The sequence below is a fragment of the Lampetra fluviatilis genome, chromosome 69 (assembly GCF_964198595.1).
Source record: "Lampetra fluviatilis chromosome 69, kcLamFluv1.1, whole genome shotgun sequence".
Classification (NCBI taxonomy): domain Eukaryota; kingdom Metazoa; phylum Chordata; class Hyperoartia; order Petromyzontiformes; family Petromyzontidae; genus Lampetra; species Lampetra fluviatilis.
Genome location: NC_136343.1, coordinates 2,756,948 through 2,776,090, shown reverse-complemented (window position 1 = coordinate 2,776,090; position 19,143 = coordinate 2,756,948). Strand labels below are relative to the sequence as shown.

General features: G+C 56.2%; 1 protein-coding gene across 1 annotated transcript in view; it reads right to left on the bottom strand.

Moving 5' to 3' along the window:
• Window positions 1–1,928: 1,928 nt before the first annotated feature.
• LOC144952628 (uncharacterized) overlaps window positions 1,929–19,143 on the bottom strand; it is a 40,393-nt gene continuing 23,178 nt past the window's right edge. The window contains 25 exon segments of the mRNA XM_078883111.1: window positions 1,929–2,583; window positions 3,746–3,918; window positions 4,086–4,194; window positions 4,433–4,641; window positions 4,918–5,041; window positions 6,138–6,226; window positions 6,980–7,108; window positions 7,735–7,896; window positions 8,132–8,344; window positions 8,901–9,113; window positions 9,528–9,683; window positions 9,685–9,777; window positions 10,147–10,299; window positions 10,662–10,766; window positions 11,901–12,107; window positions 12,745–12,889; window positions 13,500–13,712; window positions 13,846–14,017; window positions 14,312–14,435; window positions 14,648–14,785; window positions 16,021–16,227; window positions 17,007–17,138; window positions 17,263–17,371; window positions 18,079–18,239; window positions 19,000–19,069. Of these exon segments, the coding sequence (XP_078739237.1) occupies window positions 2,502–2,583; window positions 3,746–3,918; window positions 4,086–4,194; window positions 4,433–4,641; window positions 4,918–5,041; window positions 6,138–6,226; window positions 6,980–7,108; window positions 7,735–7,896; window positions 8,132–8,344; window positions 8,901–9,113; window positions 9,528–9,683; window positions 9,685–9,777; window positions 10,147–10,299; window positions 10,662–10,766; window positions 11,901–12,107; window positions 12,745–12,889; window positions 13,500–13,712; window positions 13,846–14,017; window positions 14,312–14,435; window positions 14,648–14,785; window positions 16,021–16,227; window positions 17,007–17,138; window positions 17,263–17,371; window positions 18,079–18,239; window positions 19,000–19,069 (3,688 nt within the window). The 3' untranslated portion in view covers window positions 1,929–2,501.

Below are 19,143 nucleotides of genomic sequence, written 5' to 3'. Positions count from 1 at the left end.
GGGCAGAGCTTTGTCACGTCATATTTGAGGGGGGGTCTGACTTTTTGTGACGGGGAAGGGGGGGTCAAAAATAGTTCAAAATCGCGTGACGTCATTTATGGACGGCCCCTAACCCCACTGCTGTCCTCCCCACTCGGACCAACGCTGCTTTACCCGTCCCCCAACTCCTCTCCAATGGTCACGCACCATCAATCCACTCGTCTCATTTTACATGTTCGCTTCCTCCACGCATCGCCGCCACCTCATTCTACACGCACGTATCCCATCTTACTCACCTCTTTTCATCTCGCCAACCACCATGTGCCATCGTAGCTGTCAACCCGTACGGTTTACCCCGTATTGTTATACAGGGGAAATTGAGTTCAGGTTCATACGGCGTACAACCGTTTCAATACGGGCAAAACAATCTTGTCTATTTGTTTGATGGGACTTCGTAGGATGAACGTTCAGATTTATAAGGGCACGGGGTTTCCCAATAAGGTCTGAATTGGTCTGTAATAGGGTACGCACTGATAAGGGGTTGACAGGTCTGTGGGTCTGTGACGGGACCTCCTCCTGGTACACCTAGCCTGGCACCGCAGTCAAGCTGGGTCCATACCGGTCAATGCATACAATTTGCTCGTATTCTTGTATAGGGGAAATTAAGTTATCAGGTCCATACGGCGTTGCAACCGTTTCAATATGGGCAAAACAATGTTTTGTCGATTTGTTTGTGTTTCTCGCTTGTGATAGGACTTTGTAGGATCAAGGTTGAGATATACAAGTGGCACGGTGACCAATAAGGTCTGCGATAAGGTCGGCACTGATAAGGGTTGACAGGTATGTAGTGGCGAGCGTGGAGTGACGTGGAATGGGTCACTACGCAGCATAGCACGGGTTGCAGCAGCCCTGTCCGTCAGCAGGTCACGTGATAATCCAGAGAGAGGGATGTAGGGAAAAGGTGAGGTAAGCTGGGAACCCGGAAGTAGGTCGTAAAAGGGGGGCGTGGCCAGGGCGGAGCGAGGCCCCACTAGGAGAATAAAAGGGGACCTCGAGCGAAAGCTCGGGGCTGTTGCTTGGGAGTGGAATCCCGTCGGGCTGCTGGAGTCTTCGTCAACGTCTTCCCCTTCTCGGCATCGTCAGTCCGCCAGCTGTCCTGACCAAGAGTTGTCGTTATCTCTTGTAACTTGTGAAGGTTAATATATAGTGCCTCTTACTCTTAGTGTCTCCGAGTTAAGTCAGTACAAATGTACTTGTGGTGCGTGTTTTAGGTGGTGATTGTCCATTTGGTTGCGTTTTTCCTTTGTGGTGGGACTTTGTACGATGAACGTTGAGATTTAAGGAGTACGGAGTGGCCAATACGCCCGGAATTGGTATGGTCATATATGTAGGCAGTGATAAGGGATCGACAAATACGTACCATAGGTTAGTTAATCATGCAGCACCTTGGGCAATGTGCTATATGTAAACGTACGATAAGAAAACAAGTTGTTATTGCACATCGACCACACACACTGTTAAAGTGGGCTTCTCTGAAACAACAGCAACATCATTTTTGTAAGAAATCTTTTTTTGGATTAGATCACTGCAAGTATGTCGTAACCCTCCACCACCCGACACGGCCAGGAAGGTTCGTCACGTAAACGTTAGTGTAGTGTATAGTGTAGTTTAGTGTCGTGCCGAGTGTACGGGCAGTGTTGAGTCTATGGTGCAGTAGAAGTTTATGATGCAGTGTTGAGTCTATGGTGCGGTGTGAGTCTATGGTGCGGTGTGAGTCTATGGTGCGGTGTGAGTCTATGAAGTGTTGAGTCTATGGGTAGTGCCGAGTCTATGGTGCAGTGTGAGTCTACGGTGCAGTGTGAATCTATGGTGCAGTGTGAATCTATGGTGCAGTGTGGAGAGATTTAGGGGCTAATCACATCACTAGAAAAACGGACGACATGCGTTGGTTTCCAAAGGTTACATTTTTAATTTTTTTTTCTCTTTTGTTTTCATAGCGAATGCAGAATCTTTTAAAAATATAAGCCACAAGAATGCACGTAGGCGATACCACCACCATCACCATCAAGGAAGCATAAATGGATATACCCACCATCACCACAAGGTCATATTTCACAGTTCAAATCCAGGTAACATCACCAGCACCACCACCATCATCATCAACCAGTGACGTCATTATCAATATCTTCTTCACGATCATCATTGATAATCCATTCACAATCTGCGACACCACCACCTCCATCACTTCTGTGGGAGTGTTCAAACATTTCAAGGTCAATGATAGGAGAGAGAGGTGGGGTGCTGGTGAAGGTCAAAGGTCAAGGCACGGAGATTAAACCCTCAAGGGCCAGAAGCAAAGTTCAGCACCCAGGGTGGGGGGGGGGGTCACAGCAGGGAGGTGAGGCTAAGGAGGGGGGCAGGAGGGGGGGGGGGGTTGCAAAGCTCAACATTATCTATTTTTTGGTCCAAGAGTCACGTGACTCGGAGGGGAGGGGGAAGGGATCAAAGGGTCAGGAGGTCAATCATTTCTCGTCGTCGGAGAGGTCTTCACCTCCAGCCGCTCCTCGGGCCCCGCGGCGAGAAGAGGAGGAGGTGGTGGCGATGCTGTGGAGGGAGACACGGAGGGGGGAGGAGGAGGGAGACACGGAGGGAGGAGGAGGAGGGAGACACAAAGGGGGGAGGAGGGAGGCGCGAGGAGGAGGGAGACACGGAGACACAGGTGCGTGCATCAGGACAATTCACAGCCCACGCCACTCCCTCTCACCTGGCACCACTTGCACACACAGCCTCCCCCCTCGTGCACTCCACACGTGTTCTACAAACACGCATGTTCACCATCATGCACGTATAGCAATGCACTTCTTGTGTTAGGGTACACGCATGTTAGACAAACACGTGCATGAACACACGTGTAGACTTACACACGGAGACTGCCATGCATTGCATAATACACGGACATGCATGTAGTCCAACATACATGGACAGTGCCATGCATTGTATAACACACGGACACGTGTGTAGGCGAACATATGCATACACTGACATGAAATGCACGAGCACAGACACTGCACGACACGGACACACGTGTAGACCAACACACATGGACACTACCATGCAATGCATGCATTGTCGACTAACACATAGACACACACATACATGCGTGTGTGTGCTGTACCTCATTCTTGGGAGACAGGCATCGCCCTGAAAGACGGAGACAGTGACAGCTCATCACCACCACCACGTCTCTACCCCCCCCCCCCCGTGTCTCTCCCCCCCCCCCCGTGTCTCTCTCTCCCCTCCCCGTGTCTCGCTCTCCCCCCCCCCCCCCGTGTCTCTCTCCCCCCCCCCCCGTGTCTCTCTCCCCCCCCCCGTGTCTCTCTCCCCCCCCCCCCCGTCTCTCTCCCCCCCCCCCGTGTCTCTCTCCCCCCCCCCCCCGTCTCTCTCCCCCCCCCCCTATGTCTCTCTCTCCCCCCTTCCCCCCCGTGTCTCTCTCTCCCCCCTCCCCCCCATGTCTCTCTCTCTCCCCCCCTCCCCCCCGTGTCTCTCTCTCCCTTGTCTCTCTCTCTCGCCCCCCCCGTGTCTCTCTTCCCACCCCCCCCCCCCGTGTCTCTCTCCCGCTCCGTGTCTCTCTCCCCCCCCGTGTCTCTCTCCCCCCCCCCGTGTCTCTCTCTCCCCCTCGTGTCTCTCCCCCCCCCCCCCTCGTGTCTCTCCCCCGTGTCTCTCTCTCTCCCCCCCACCCCCGTGTCTCCTCCGTGTCTCCCCTCACCGCAGCTTGCTCTTATATCCGTCGGCCTCCCTGCGCGTGGCCTCCGCCTGCTCCGTCATCTCCTCCAGCTCCCGCTGCAGCTTCCTGCGATTGGCGGCGCCGCGGTTGCCCTCCTCCTCAGCCTCCTCCAGCTGACGCTTCAGCGCCTTCAGCCTGGCCGAGGTCTTCTCAGCCTGGGGGGTGAGGGGGGAGAGAGGGGTAGAGGTGGGGGTTTATTTGGGTGGAGTGGAAGAGAGTTGGATTCCTGCCTCACGGCTACCAACGCCGGGTGAGATAGTAATTATCGGAGCCTGGGCCCGGGCTCGAGTGCGAGTGAGCGAGTGCGTGAGCGTGAGCTCACCGAGTCTTTGTGAGCCTCCCCCTGTCTCCGCTCCTCCTCCAGCTGCAGTGCCATCTCCTTCAGCTTCTTATCGGCGCGACGGAGCTGCTTAGCCGATGACCCCTTCTCCCTACAACCAGCACCATCATCAACAACCAACAACAAACCACAACCACCAACCAAACACAACTAACCAACCACCACAACCCAATCAACTACTAGACAATTTACTCACACACCATCACCCCCCCACCACCATCAAGAACCAACCGCAAGCCACCACCACTACCCACAACTACTAGACAATCGACTCACACGATCCCCCCCCCCAAACCAGCACCCCCATCCACCACTCCATCACCCCCCACCTGGTTTCAGCCTCCAGCTGCTCCTCGAGTAGCGAGAGCTTCGCCTCCAGCTGGCTTATTGACGCTTTGGCCTTGGTACGGGCCGAAGCCTCGGCCTCCGCCAGGCGAGCCGTAGCGTCCTTGAGCTGCCGCTCGAGGGCAGAGCGGGCGGTCTCGGCGCGTTGGCTCGCGCTGCGCTCCCCCTGCACCTCCAGCGTCAGCTGCTCCACCTGCAGCAGCAGTGATGTCATCGTCATCATCCGCAGCAGCATCATCATCATCATCAGCGGCGGCATCATCAGCATCAGCATCATCATGTGTCGTCCTCATCATCATCAGCAGCAGCGTCGTCCTAATCATCATCAGCACCATCAGCGGCATCATCATCAGCGTCATCAGCAGCAGCAGCAGCAGCAGCAACAGTGTCGTCATCAGTAGCAGCGTTATCATCATCCCCCAGCATCATCTTCACCACCACCATCATCACCATCACCACCCACAGTCACCTGCGCCGTGGCCTTGCGCAGCTTGTCGCTGAGCATCTCGATGGAGCTCTGCTCCTCCTCCAGCTCCTCCTCCACCTGGGTCATGCGCATCTCCACGCGTCGCTTCTCGTCCAGGAGCTGAGCCCTGGGGGTGGGGGAGCGTCAGGACGCTGCAAACTCAACGGCGAAGGTTGTCAAGGAGAGGCTGCCGTTCCTGTCGGGAGTTGGAACGGTACCATCTGGACACCTCTCTTGCACAGGAGGTTATGGTGTATGTGTAGTGACATCGCGGGATGTCACTGTGTAATGCCGACCCTAGTGAGGCACGGCGTGCAGTGTAGTGACATCGCAGACACCACTTGGATGTGGGTGCAGTACCGGCCCTAGAGGGGCTCGTTGAGCGCTGACCGACAGTGGTGGATGGCACCACGCTCTGCGTGCAGTGCCAGCCCCTACAGGATAGGGTGCAAGAGTGCCAGCCGTGGAAATGGAGTTAATAAGGGCAATGGCACTCTGGTTGATCCCAGAGGACACGTGACCAGTTAGGTTTACACAGGACCCCCAAGTGGGAGCTAGGGGTGGTCATGTGTAAGGGTGGATATCCTGCTCGAGGATTCTCGAAGGTGGTCGTGGCTAAGGGCAGAGCCAGCAACACCGCAGAGGATAAAAGCCGGATCCCCCAGAGGGACTGGCTGCTGTTGTTCATCCTGAAGGAATCTACATCCAACGTTCTACAGAGTCTCCAACACGTGGACCTGGACCCGAGCTGTTAGTCCTGGTCCATTGTAGCTGGTTACGGTATAATTGGTGTTGTTAGCCTGGTGGTCACCACCATAGGTTGTTATTCTGTTAAGCGGCAGTTACCCCTTTGTGTTGGTGTTAATAAATGTGTTGCCTCAAAGAGTACGTCTGCGACTCAGTTGAACTCACTACATCATGTGTGTGTGTATATAGAAGAGGCTGCCATTTCGCTGTTGGGAGCTGGACCAATACCACCTGGACCTCTGGAATACAGGAGTTCTGGTGGACTGGTTCTGGTGTGTCAAAGAGAGGCTGCCGTTCCCCTATCGGGAAGCTAAACTGGATATTTGCCGGGACCTTGGGAATACAGGTGGCCCGGTGGACTGGTTCTGGCATCAGGAGAGTGGTTGTTCGTGGTGGTTGTGGTTGTTGTGGAGGTGGTTGCTGAAGTGTTGGTGGTTGTAGTGGTTGGTGGTGATTCTGGTGGATGTTGTGGTTACTTGGCAGAGTTGACTGCCGTCATCTCCTCCGTAAGCTCGTCCCTCTCAGTCTCCACCAGACGCTTCACTCGCTCTGCCGTGGAGAGCGCCTGGAGCAGAGAACCATGCAAGTCTCTCTCTGTCTCTCCCCGCGTGTGTCTCTCTCCCCATCCTGGAACCACGGTAGTGAAATATTCACTACCTCGCCTGCTATACAGGAGGTCGTGGGTTCTATCCCGAGCCGGTGTATATGGAGTTTACGTCTCTCCCTCCCCCTCGTGGTGGTCACTGCGTAGATTTTTCATTCTGGGCCCTCTAGTTTCCCCCACCCCACCCTCCACATTGCAGAAGAATATTTTCATTACGCATTTAAAGAGCATTTGGCTGCTGCTAGAAATTCCTCCTCGTGATAAGCGACAAGAAGTGAAACTCCGTTTTTATATAGCCCCACTTCACGCTGCCTTGTGCGACGAGCCACGTTGCCGAGCTATCGCTTGGCATGGCCAGGTTTGGCTTCAGAAAGAGAGCTGAAGAGCTCAGGTGGAGGCCTTACCCCGGGTAACAATAAAGGGTCATTTACAGCATCTCCCCGTGTGTGCGTGACCTCTTTGGCAGTTATCCAACATGAGGAAACCTAAAAATAAAATGTGATCATACCCTTTACTGGCTAAATAAAGCAGGAATTGCAATACTGGGCATCTATTTGGCATTTGACCATCTTAACAACTCTGTTTTATTATTAACCAGAAAGGCTATGCAAATCTATTCTTATTTTTCGCCAATTTATAGAAGTTTTAGTTTTTTAGTGCTTCAGTGTCCCACCCCCCTCTCTGCCTCACCCCCCCCCCCCCCATCTGCCTCACCTCATTGGCTTGCACCAGCTCTGCCTCCAGGCTCCGGATCTTCTTGTCCAGGTCCCGCGTCTGCCCCATGAGCTCCTCCCTCCCCGACCGCAGCTCCTCCACCTCCCTCTGGGCGTCCTTCAGAGCAGCCTGCGCAGCAGCAGCAACATTACCATCAGTAACATCATCATCATCAGCAGCGTCATCATAAGAAGCATAATCAGCATTATCAGCAGCGTCACCATAAGAAGCGTCATCAGTAGCATCGGGCAGCAGCATTATCATCATCATCAGCACCATCAGCAGGAACAGCCAGTCAAGACAGAGTATTGAGCAAGTGAGTAGGTGAGCGAGTGAACGGGTGGGCCAATGAGTGAGTCAGTGACCGAGTGTATGGATGAGCGAGCGAGAGAGAGAGTAGGGGAGTGAGTGACTGAATTAATGTGTGGAAGGTTGAGCGATTGAGCGAGCAAATGTATGGATGATTAAGCGAGTGAGCGAGCGGGAGATTAGGTGAATGATTGAGTGGGTGAGCAGTTGAGTGGGTGAGTGAGTGACCGAACGAATGTATAGATGATTGAGTGAGCGATCGAGTGCTCGAATGTATGGCTGATTGAGTGGGCGAGTGAGCGAGCAGGAGAGGAGCTGAATGGTTGAGTGGGGGAATGATTATGTATGGTTGAGTGGGTGAGTGACTGACTGAATGTATGGATGGTTGGTTGAGCGAGTGAGTGGATGGTTGAGCAGTTGATTGAGCGAGTGAGCGAGCATCTCACCTGCATCTTCTTGCCCTGCTTTCCGTACTCCTCCTTGCTCTTGCTCAGCTTCTCCACCTGCGCCTGCAGCTCCATGACGTCGCCCTCCAGCTTCTTGCGCTGAGCCACAGCCGCGGATCTCTGGCGACGCTCCTCCTCCAGCTCCTCCTCCATCTCCCGCACCTGGGGGGGGGGTGGTGGAGCAACAAGGACAACAAACACTACATCAACCATTGGGAACACCACTCAATCACTCAACCACAACAACCGCTCGCAACCACAACAAATCATTCCACGCTCAACCATTGAAATACTCCATAGACTGTTCACCCCCCCTCACTCTGCCAGTCTCCCCTCCCCCACTCCCCGTCTCCCCTCCCCCTCTCCCCCCCCACCCAGTCTCCCCACCCCTGCGTACCTGCTTCGTCAGCGCCCGTCGCTTCTCCTCTCCCTGCTCCTCTCGCCCCTGCGTGTCCCTCTCCAGCTGCGTTTTCAGCGCCCCCATGTTAACTTCAAGCCTCAGCTTGGCGTCCTCCGTGGCCTGCAGCTCATCCTCCAGCTCCTCCAGCTGAGTCTTCATCTCTTCCAGCTGCTGCTCGAGCGCCCGCTTCGACTTCTCAAGCTCGTGCACCTGGGCAGGGAGGAGGGAGCAGAAGGGGGAGGAGCCAAAGGAAACGTGGTGGAGGAAGGGGTGGGGGGGAAGAGAGAGGGAAACAAACATCGATTTCATAATAGGTTTTTATTATGGATGATACTGGGTCACGAAAGGCTACGTGGTAAATCGATTTGAATGATAAAATCCAAATAAATATAGGCGATGCTTTTTATGACCCAGCACCGGAGTCTTTGATTGCCCGCGAATCAACTTCGACACTGGACACCCCGCTATCATCCCGGTCAGAATGAGCTATCACTCGACCTCGTATGGTGAAAATGTCGTGAGCAGGAGCTGTAACCGATGGCCAGTAGAGGGGTAGTAGACCGTGTTGGTCCCATTCAAATCGGTCGTGGTTCTTTCGAGCTAGCTCGCAGGTCTTAGAGATCGCTCGCCGGTCAAATTTCGTCACCCACATTCCCCCCCCTCCCCCAACCTCCCGGTCAGAACGAGCCGTCACTCGACCTCGTACTACGTAAACCGGACGAGCTACGCCGGTCCATGCTGGCGGGGAGGGGGAGCGTAAACGTACATTCTTGCCCACGTCGTCCTTGGAGCTGACGAGGTGCTCCATCTCGGCCCGGACCTGCCTCAGGCTCTTGTCGAGCTCCGCGCGGCCCTCCGTCGCCTCCTCGAGGGCCCGGGCGAGCGCGAGGGCGCGGGTCTCCCGCTCGCGAGCCACCGCCTCCGCCCGGTCACGTTCCTCGGCGACGCGGACGCACGCAGCCTTCTCCTCCGCTAGGAGCTGGGCGCGGGAGGGAGGAGGGGAGAGCGAGATTGGTGGGGGGTGGGGGAGGAGAGGAGAGAGATGGGGGGGGGGGGATTTTTACTAATATATACTGCACAAACCACCCACCCCCCACCATCCACTAACCACCCACTAACCACCCACCCCCCACCACCCACTAACCACCCACTAACCACAAACTAACCACCCACTAACCACACACCCACCAACCACCCACCCACCAACCACTAACCACCCACCCACCACCCACTAACCACCCACCCACCACCCACTAACCACCCACCCACCACCCACTAACCACCCACCCACCACCCACTAACCACCCACCCACTAACCACCCACCAACCACCCACCAACCACCCCCCACCAACCCCCCACCAACCCCCCACCAACCCCCCACCAACCCCCCACCTGGTCGAACTTCTTGTGGCGCTTGTCGAGAGTGGCTGCGTTCTGCCTGAGCGCCTCGTGAGCCACGCCGAGGTCCTCCAGCTCGTGCTGGAGCCGGGCGCGCGTGCGCTCGCACTTGTCCAGCGCCGCCGTCGCCGCGTCGTTTCGCGCCACCCCCCTCCTCCAGCTCCTTGGAAAGGCGGCGGCGGGTCGACTCGGAGTCCTCCAGCGAGGAGGCCAGCTCCTCTGAGCGGCGACGGAGATCAGAGAGCTGCGCAAGGGCACGCACAGAGAGATATGCATGCACAGGCACACAGAGAGGGGTGGAGAGAGATCTGGTGAGTGATTCAGTGAGAGCTGGCGAGCAGGTGGCTGGTGAGTGTGCTGGTGAGCAGTTCAGCTAGAGCCAGTGAACAAGCTTGTGAGCGATTGGGCCCAGTAGCCGATGAAATGGTGAGCTGAGCAAGCTGCCGAACGATTGATTCGGCCCAGTAGTTAACGAGCCGATGAGTGAACTGGTGAGCGATTCAGTTAGTAGGAGCCAGTGGATGATTCAGTGAGAAGCTGAACTGGTGAGCCATTAGGCTCGAGGAGCCTGTGAGCAAGCCGGTGAGCGATTATACTACCCAGCACCGCTCACCTGTGCCTGCAGTGCTGCCAGCTGCTTGTCGGAGGCGGCCTTGGCGGCTTCAGCCTCCTCCTGGCGCTCCGTCGCCAGTGCTCGCTCCTCCTCCAGCGCCTTCAGCCTCACGCCCAGTGACACCTTCACACGAGACTCCTCCGCCAGCAGCTCCTGCACAGCAGCGTTAACAACAATGTCAACAAGAACGCACGGGGCACGTGATCACCACCACCACAACAGTAGGTGAGCGAGTAGGTGAGCGAGTAGGTGAGCGAGTAGGTGAGCGAGTAGGTGAGCGAGTAGGTGAGCGAGTAGGTGAGCAGCCGAGTGGGCGAGTGGCTGAGCCTGGGAATAGCCAAGCGAGTATCTGAGCAAGTGAGCAGCCGAGTGATGAGGCGAGTAGGTGAGCGAGTAGGTGAGTTGCTGATTGAACAGCTGAATGAGTAGGTGAGTGAGTAGCTGAGTGAACATCCGAGTGAACGGCTGAGTAGGAGAGTAGCTGAGTGAGTAGGTGAGTGGGTAGCTGAGTGAACCTGTGCATCGTGGAGCTGTGTCTCCAGGCTGGAACTCTGTTTGTTTGTGTTGCTGATTTTGCTCTCGGCCTGGGCGAGCTGAGATGAGACGGACTCCAGCTCGGCCTGAAATCAACAACAACATCACAATCAATCATCATTACCATCACAACAAAATCACCAACAGCCACCATTCACCCACCCAAACTCCCATCCACACTCACCCACAACAACAACAACCGCCATTCGCCACAAAGTAGCTGTGACGTCACCATGGCGCCTTTGTCAGGCCCTACGCTCTTTAAAGCCACGTGAAGTGTCGAATGCCTGCTGGTAGGAGGTTACAGGACAGACCCAGGTGCCATGGGCCAACTGACTGAGATAACTGGTCGATGCACCACCTGTTTCCCCTATACCCACAAAGACAAAGATAGCCTGTAACAGACTTATGGGGCAAGTGCTGCTAGGGAGCACATACGAAAGCCGTAACGGGACACAATGGGGTGGGCACCTTTGTCTCCCTAGTGGCGATGTTGACTACACATCACTGCACCAGGTACTCATTTGGGGCCAAGTTGACCTAGGGGAGGTCCAGAACCATAATTGTCACTGGTGTTGGCCGTGAGCGGGAATCGAATTTGGAGTCGCCGGGTCCGTAGTGCAGCTTAGTGCTAACAACTACACCGCCGCTCCACACACCCCCACCCCCACCTTACTCACCCACAAATCAGAATATGTTCTTAGACTAAGAATCTGATAAGCTATGAAGCTCTCTTCTCAGAGGTCCAGTAAGAGAGTGCAAAGCACAGGGGTGGGTAATAGGTCGAGCTGAAGCCGGCCTCACAACAATTAGAAGCTGCACAGCTAATCCAAAGTGCAGCAGCAGAAGCGGAGCAGAGGCAGCTGAAGCAAGCAGCAGAAGTGAGCAGGAGCAACAGGAGCAGCAGAAGTAGATAAAAAGCAGGGAGAAGCGAACAGCAGTGAGCAGAAGCAACAGGAACAGCGATATCATCTGGGAGGCGGAGGTTTAAGGCCGCGAGTTCCGAGCGTGTTCGGCTCCAGCAGAAGCCGGAGCAGCAGAACAGAGCAAGAGCAGGAGTAGCAGGAACAGCAGCAGCAGGAGCAGCAGAAACACAGCAGGAGCAGTAGAAGCAGCAGCAGAGAGCAGGAGCGGTATCACCTGGGGTGGATCTTCGAAGCCACTAGCTCCGAGCGCGCAGGAGCAGCAGAAGCGGAGCAGGAGCACAGCAGCGGACTCACCTGTAGGCGGGTGTTCGTGACCACCAGCTCGGAGCGCGCTCGCTCGAGCTCGACGCCACGCTGGGCCGCTTCGGCCGCGGCCGCCTCCGACTTCTTGCGGCGAGTGTCGAGCTCCGAGCGGGTGGCGGAGATGGCGGCCACCTCCTGGCTCAGCTGATTCCGCTCGGCCTCCAGCCCAGCCTTGGCCTTCTCCAGACTCAGCTTGGCCTGGGGTAGACACAGAGAGAGAGAGAGAAGAGTGAGGGAGAGGGACAATGAGAGAGAGAGAGAGAAGGTAGAAAAGGAGTGAAACTTCCGGCGCTTCTTGTGACGATGCTGTATCCACTGCTACCACCGCTGGACCCGCTTGCTGGTGCCACCACCACTGCTGCCACTGCTCCACCCACTGTATCACCCCCCTACTGCTGCACATTCCCCCACTGCAGTCGCATCTACTGCTGCACATTCCCCCACTGCAGTCGCATCTACTGCTGCACATTCCCCCACTGCAGTCGCATCTACTGCTGCACATTCCCCCACTGCAGTCGCATCTACTGCTGCACCTGCCACAGCTGCACCTGCCACAGCTGCACCTGCCACAGCTGCACCTGCCACAGCTGCACCTGCCACAGCTGCACCTGCCACAGCTGCACATGCCACAGCTGCACCCGCCACAGCTGCACCCGCCACAGCTGCACCCGCCACAGCTGCACCCGCCACAGCTGCACCCGCCACAGCTGCACCCGCCACAGCTGCACCTGCCACAGCTGCACCTGCCACAGCTGCACCTGCCACAGCTGCACCTGCCACAGCTGCACCCACTGTATTACCCCCCACTGCTGCACAATCCCCCACACCACTGCACCTTCTTGGTTGTCTCCAGCTGCTCGGTGACCTCCTGCAGGGCTCCGGCGCTGCGCTGCCTCAACTCCTGTAGTGCCGCGGCGTGCACCAGCGCCTCCTCCTCCAGTGCTCGCTTCAGATCCACCACCTCCAGCTCCCGCTTCGTGCTGCCCCAGCCACGGGATGGAACAAATGACGAACGGAACAATCACAGAATGGAACATTGACGGAATGAAATGGAACAGATGGGAACAACAAATCTGAACAATGGCGGAACGGACAGGGTGGCGAGATCATCACGTCTCTCCCTCTCTTCCCGTCTCTCTCTCCATCTCTTTCCCCCTCCCCGTCTATGTGTGTCTCTCCTTGTCTTTCTCTGTAGCGCCTGCTGTATAGCCGTGGTTAGTGGGTGGTAGGGGGGAGTGGGTGGGTGGTTAGTGCAGTATATTAGTAAAAATCCCCCCCCCCCCCGTCTCTCCCCCTTCCCCGTCTCTCTCCTCTCCTCCCCCACCCCCCACCAATCTCCCTCTCCCCTCCTCCCTCCCGCGCCCAGCTCCTAGTGGAGGAGAAGGCTTCGTGCGTCCGCGTCGCCGAGGAACGCGACTGGGCGGAGTCGGTGGCTCGCGAGCGGGAGACCCGCGCCCTTGCGCTCGCCCGGGCCCTCGAGGAGGCGACGGAGGGCTGCGCGGAGCTCGACAAGAGCCTGAGGCAGGTCTGGGCCGAGATGGAGCACCTCATCAGCTCCAAGGACGACGTGTTTCTCCCTGCGTTTCTCACCGTAGCTCCTGCTGCGTGGCTGTAGTGTCCAGGGTGTCTTCCAGCTCGCTCTTCAGGGTCTCGAGCTCATCCGCCAGCTCCCTCCGCTGCTTCTCCGCCTTGGCGCGGGCCGCCCGCTCTGCCTCTGCGTCCTCAGCGGCCTCTGCCAGGCGCGACGATGACTCCCGGAGCTGCTTCTGAGCTGTCTGCTTCTCTGCCTGCTCCTGCTCCAGCCTGGAGGAATGGGGAGCGCATTGCGGAGAGAGAGCACGATGAGGAGAGAGAGAGAGAGCGATGGTGTGGAGACAGGGAAAGACAGACGTAGAGAGAGATGTTGTAAACCTCACTCCCATCTCCCCTCCCATACCTGGCCAGGGCTGCTTGCAGCTCCTCATCCTTGCGCTGGAGCTGAGCTTCGAGCTCGGAGACTCGTCGCTGCAGCTCTGTCACCAGGTCGCCGAGCTGGGCAGACTCCCCATCCAGACGGCGTCGCAGCTTCTCGGCCTCCTGTCGCGAGCTCTCCTCTCGCTTGAGACGCTCTGGAGATAGACACGGAGAGTAAGACACCAGGTTGCAGAGCTGGGCAGACTCCCCGTCTAGACGGCGTCGCAGCTTCTCAGCCTTCTGTCGCGAGCTCTCCTCTCGCTTGAGATGCTCTGGAGAGAGACACTGAGAGAGAGAGAGAGCGAGAATAAGACATGAACGAGGAAAGATAGAGACGAGGAGAGAGTAATTCCTGCAATCACGCAAGCTTCAAATCAAGTTTGAAGGAGAGAAAGACCGAAAGGGAGTAAGAGAGTGCGACAGAGGGTGGTGACATGCGAGCGTCTCACCCTCCATGTCTCCCAGCTGGCTCTCCAACTTGGCCTTCACCTTGCCCAGCACCTTGTTGGCCTCCTCCTCCTTGGCGAGGCGCTCGGCCAAGTCGCTCACTCGCTCATCCAACAGCTTCTTCTCCTGCACCACCACCAGCATCGGTCACCACCACCATCATAGTCGTCATCGTCATCACGTTTCCACCATCTCCGTCAATCTCTCACATTGCCCCCCCCCCCCCGTGTATCCCTCTCCTCACCATTCCCCCATGTATCCCTCTCCTCACCATTCCCCTGTGTATACGCGTCTCCCCCCCCCCCCAACACCCACGTAACCCCCGCTCACCCCCGCACCTTAGTGAGTCGCGAGTTCTGGTCGTCCATGATGAGGATGTCTTCCTCCACCTTTTTTACGCGAGACTCCAGAGTCACCTTCTCGAGGTGCAGCTTCTGCCTCATCGTCTCCTCCTCCTCCAACTGGTCCTCCATATCCTGAGTCGCAGCAGGATCAGAAGTTGTATAAGTAGCAGTAGTAGCAGTAGTAGCAGTAGTAGCATCAGTAGCAGCATCAGCAGCTGTAGCCGCAGCAATAGTAGCAGCAGCAGTAGTATCACTAGCAGCAGTTGTATTAGTAGCAGTAGTAACACTAGCAGCAGTTGTACCAGTAGCAGTAGTAGCAGAAGCAGCAACATCAGTAGCCGCAGGAGCAGAAGTTGTAGAAGCAGCAGTAGCAGCATAAGTTGTATCAGTAGCAGCAGTTGCAATAACATAATTTTTACAGTAGCATCAGCTGTGGTATCAGTAGCATCAGCAGCAGTCGCAGTGGCAGTCATAGTGGTAGTAGTATTAGTAGCAATTAGTGATGATAGTAGTAGTCATAAGCGCTTACGCGACCGGCATTACAATCTATAATTATAGGTGGAGTTGTTTTTCCCAGACATCTGCCAGCCAACGAGTAAGGTGTGTGTGTAGGTCGGTACACGTGTGCGAGCTCCTCCGGCAGGCAAAGCTGCCTTGGCTGGGTCATGTAGCCCTCATGCCCAGCCACTGCATGCATAAACAGCTCGTGTTCAGCCAGATCGAGGGGGCTAAACGGGCACGGCACGGGCTAGAGATGAGATGGAGTGATGTGGTACAGGAGGACGTGGAGCTGAGTGGACTTGCCGATGACTGGTACCAGCGGTGTCAAGATCGGCCACTGTGGAGGAGGCTCGTGAAGGACACTACTGGGAAGTTGGAGGCAGTCGCCATCCAGCAACAACGGAGGGCGGAGGAGCGACGCTCACCCGGAGTGCCGGGTGGCTAAAGCACAGCGAGTTGGCACAGTAGGAGGCACAGGTGGTGCATTGGCCAGTCATCTTAATCGACCCGTGGCACCTGCTTGGGTCTGCCTCTTGACTTCCTGCCGACGGGCGTTCAACACTTCACGTGGCCTCAACGTGCACGTAGCCTGGCACAAGCACCGTGACGTCACCGCCACTTAGTGGCGAATGGCGGCGGTTGTTGTTGTTGTGTGTGTCACTGTGTGCGTGTGCCCGATCCAGATGATTGCGGATATGGGGGAACAGCCACCCTGACAATTACGGATACCTAAGGGAACGGACACCCCCAATGATTAGCGGATACCAGGGGGAATATAAACCCTGATGATTGCGGATACCGGGGGGGGAGGTGGGGGGAAGGGGGGGAAAGGGGGGGCCGCCCTCAACCTGATGCCTGCGACCCACCAGGAGGTTCTGCTGCAGCTTCTTCTTCTCGTCGGCGAGGGCGGCCGCCCGCTCCTCCTCCTCGTTCCAGCGGCCCTCCATGTCGCGCACGAGCATTTCCAGCTCCTGTTTCCTGGCCACCAGGCGTGCCCTCGCGTCCTCCGCCTCTGCACACAGTTCGGACTCCGCCTGCAGCTGCTCGGCTAGCTGCAGCTTCTCCTCACACAGCTGTGGCGGCGGGGAGGGGGGTGGTGGCGAAGGGGAGGCGGCAAGAGGTGAGTGGAGCGGTTAGCGCTGCTGCTGCTGCTGCATGACGAGTCTGGTGATGCTGATGATCCTAAAGCTACTGATGATGGTGGTGATGATGATTCTACTGATGGTCAAGATGATGATGGTGGTGATGCTGACGATCCTACTGATGGTCAAGATGATGATGGTGGTGATGCTGACGATCCTACTGGTGGTGGCGGTGATGCTGACGATCCTACTGGTGGTGGCGGTGATGCTGACGATCCTACTGGTGGTGGCGGTGATGCTGACGATCCTACTGGTGGTGGCGGTGATGCTGACGATCCTACTGGTGGTGGCGGTGATGCTGACGATCCTACTGGTGGTGGCGATGATGCTGACGATCCTACTGGTGGTGGCGATGATGCTGACGATCCTACTGGTGGTGGCGATGATGCTGACGATCCTACTGGTGGTGGCGATGATGCTGACGATCCTACTGGTGGTGGCGATGATGCTGACGATCCTACTGGTGGTGGCGATGATGCTGACGATCCTACTGGTGGTGGCGATGATGCTGACGATCCTACTGGTGGTGGCGATGATGCTGACGATCCTACTGGTGGTGGCGATGATGCTGACAATCCTACTGGTGGTGGCGATGATGCTGACAATCCTACTGTTGGTGATGTTGACGATCCTATTGATGGTGATGATGTTGACGATCCTACTGATGGAGGAGACGGACGAGATGAGATTTAGAGTGAACAATCCCTCACCTGCTGCTGCTTCTTTTCCAGTTCGGCCATCTCGAAGACCATTTTGGTCTGGCGGTCAGCCAATTTGGCAATCTCATCATCCTTGGAGAGCATCTCCTCCTCCTGGCGGCTCACCTGCAGCAGCGGCTTCACCTGGGGGGGTGGGGGGGGGGCGGGGGGGGGGGGTGTGAGGCTACCATGTGCAGCACAAATTTTCCTCCCCTCCCGCCTCCCTCTCCTCCCACCCATCCCTACCCCCGTCCACACTCCCTCCCACCTTGGTGAAGAGCTTCCACCAGTCCCAGTTGCGGAGCTTCAGGTGGGAGGAGCAATTCCTCTGCAAGACCCTCATGGCCGCCAGTTGCTGCTGCCTCTTGGAAAATGCCCTGCGGGGTTGGTGGGGGGGGGTGATGGGTGTGGGGTTATAATATTAAACTATTAAGCTACGCACATAAACTTATACAACTATCAGCTGTGTTTATTTCACCAGGTGTAAGTTTTTTTGACGCTCACCTCACTCACTCACCTCACTCATCACCACATTAAAAGCCTCACCTTGTGTTTACAACCTCCTCCAATCATCTCCATCATCATTATCATTATCACCTCCATCATTGCTCTCCCCATCATCTGCTTCATCATCACCTCCACCACTGCTTTCCCTTACCACATCACCATCACTTAACATCATCATCATCATCATCACCATCACCTAACCTCCGCCCTCCCGCCTCTCTCGCCTTTCACCACATCCACTCATCACCACCTCCGAACTAAAACTAAACACTATTTTAGTTTACCAGGCGTAAGTTCCCACACCGAGCTGTATAGCTCTTTTTTAGAAGCGACATGGCCCATCAGAAATGGAAGCTCAACCAAGTGCCTGCGCTGGTTATCATCACCATCACCACGTGGAAAAATGTATAGCAGCAGCCAAATTACTCTTAAACGAGCGACGTCGATTATAATCATGGACGGTTGATGGGCGAGTGAGTGGGCGAATGAGCATGTGCGTGAGTGAGCGGGTGGGTGGGTGAGTGTGCAGGTGGGGAAATGAGTGACTTGGTGAGTGAGCGGGTAAGCGACCCCTCACCGCCGGGCGAGGAATCCGCGGCAGGTCGACTGGAAGGAGAGGATCGTGTCGCTGATCTTGATGTCGCGCTCCTCCTCCAGCTGTGCCAGGACGCCGGCGCGCAGGAAGATTTTGCTCTGCCCTACACGGAATAGGTTCGAGTCCAGCTCCATGCTCTTCACCTGTGCAGGGAGAGGAGGCATAGGGAAGGGAGACACGGGGTGGGGGGGAAGAGCACGTGGGTGGTTGAGCGGGTGTGGGGATGTGCCGGAAAGCGCGTGAGGGTGTGTGTGGAAGTGACTGAGCGAGTTGGTTGGCGAGTGAGTAAATGCATGGGAGAGTCGCTAAGTGAGTGGGCGAGTTAGTAGGAGTGTAGTGGCGGTCACCGCCACGCTTCACTACAAACCCAGCAGAGACCAGAGTTCGATTCCCGCTCACGGCCAACAGCATTGACGATTATCTGAACCCATCCTGGGCCTCCCCTAGGTCAACTCAGCCTCAAATGAGTACCTGGTGTATAAGTGTGGAGTAAACATCGCCACTGGGGAGACAAAGGAGGCCGTGCATAGTCCTGGCCACCCACCCCATCGTGTGCCAGTGCCGGCCTTCGTAGGTGCTGCTACTAGCTACCAAACAGCATATCATGGGACATTTTGCCAGTATCATAGTGTGAAAAATAAGACTAGGTTTTTGTTCACCACAAGCACTGTGTACGGTTAATGCAGACTTTATTCCTTGCAAAAGGTGTCTATTTGGTGTTTGAACATCTTAAACACCTCCTGTTTTATTGCCAGAAAGGGTGAAACCTATTCTTATTTGTCAGCACTTAAAGGTTACACGGGGGGGGGGGGGATCTTTGCACTGGTCCTTGTTCGCGGGAGATTGAGTGGGTTGGGTGTGTGAATGGGTGGGTGAAAGAGAGAGGGTGAGCGAGTGACTCACCATTCTCTCACACGCTTGTTTCCCGTCCATGAAGCCCTTGGGAATGGCGTTTGGAGTCAAGATCTCGTATCTAGGGGATATCACCGCCATCACCGTCAATACCACCACCACCACCGCCGCCTGCGCATAACCGAACAACCCTCG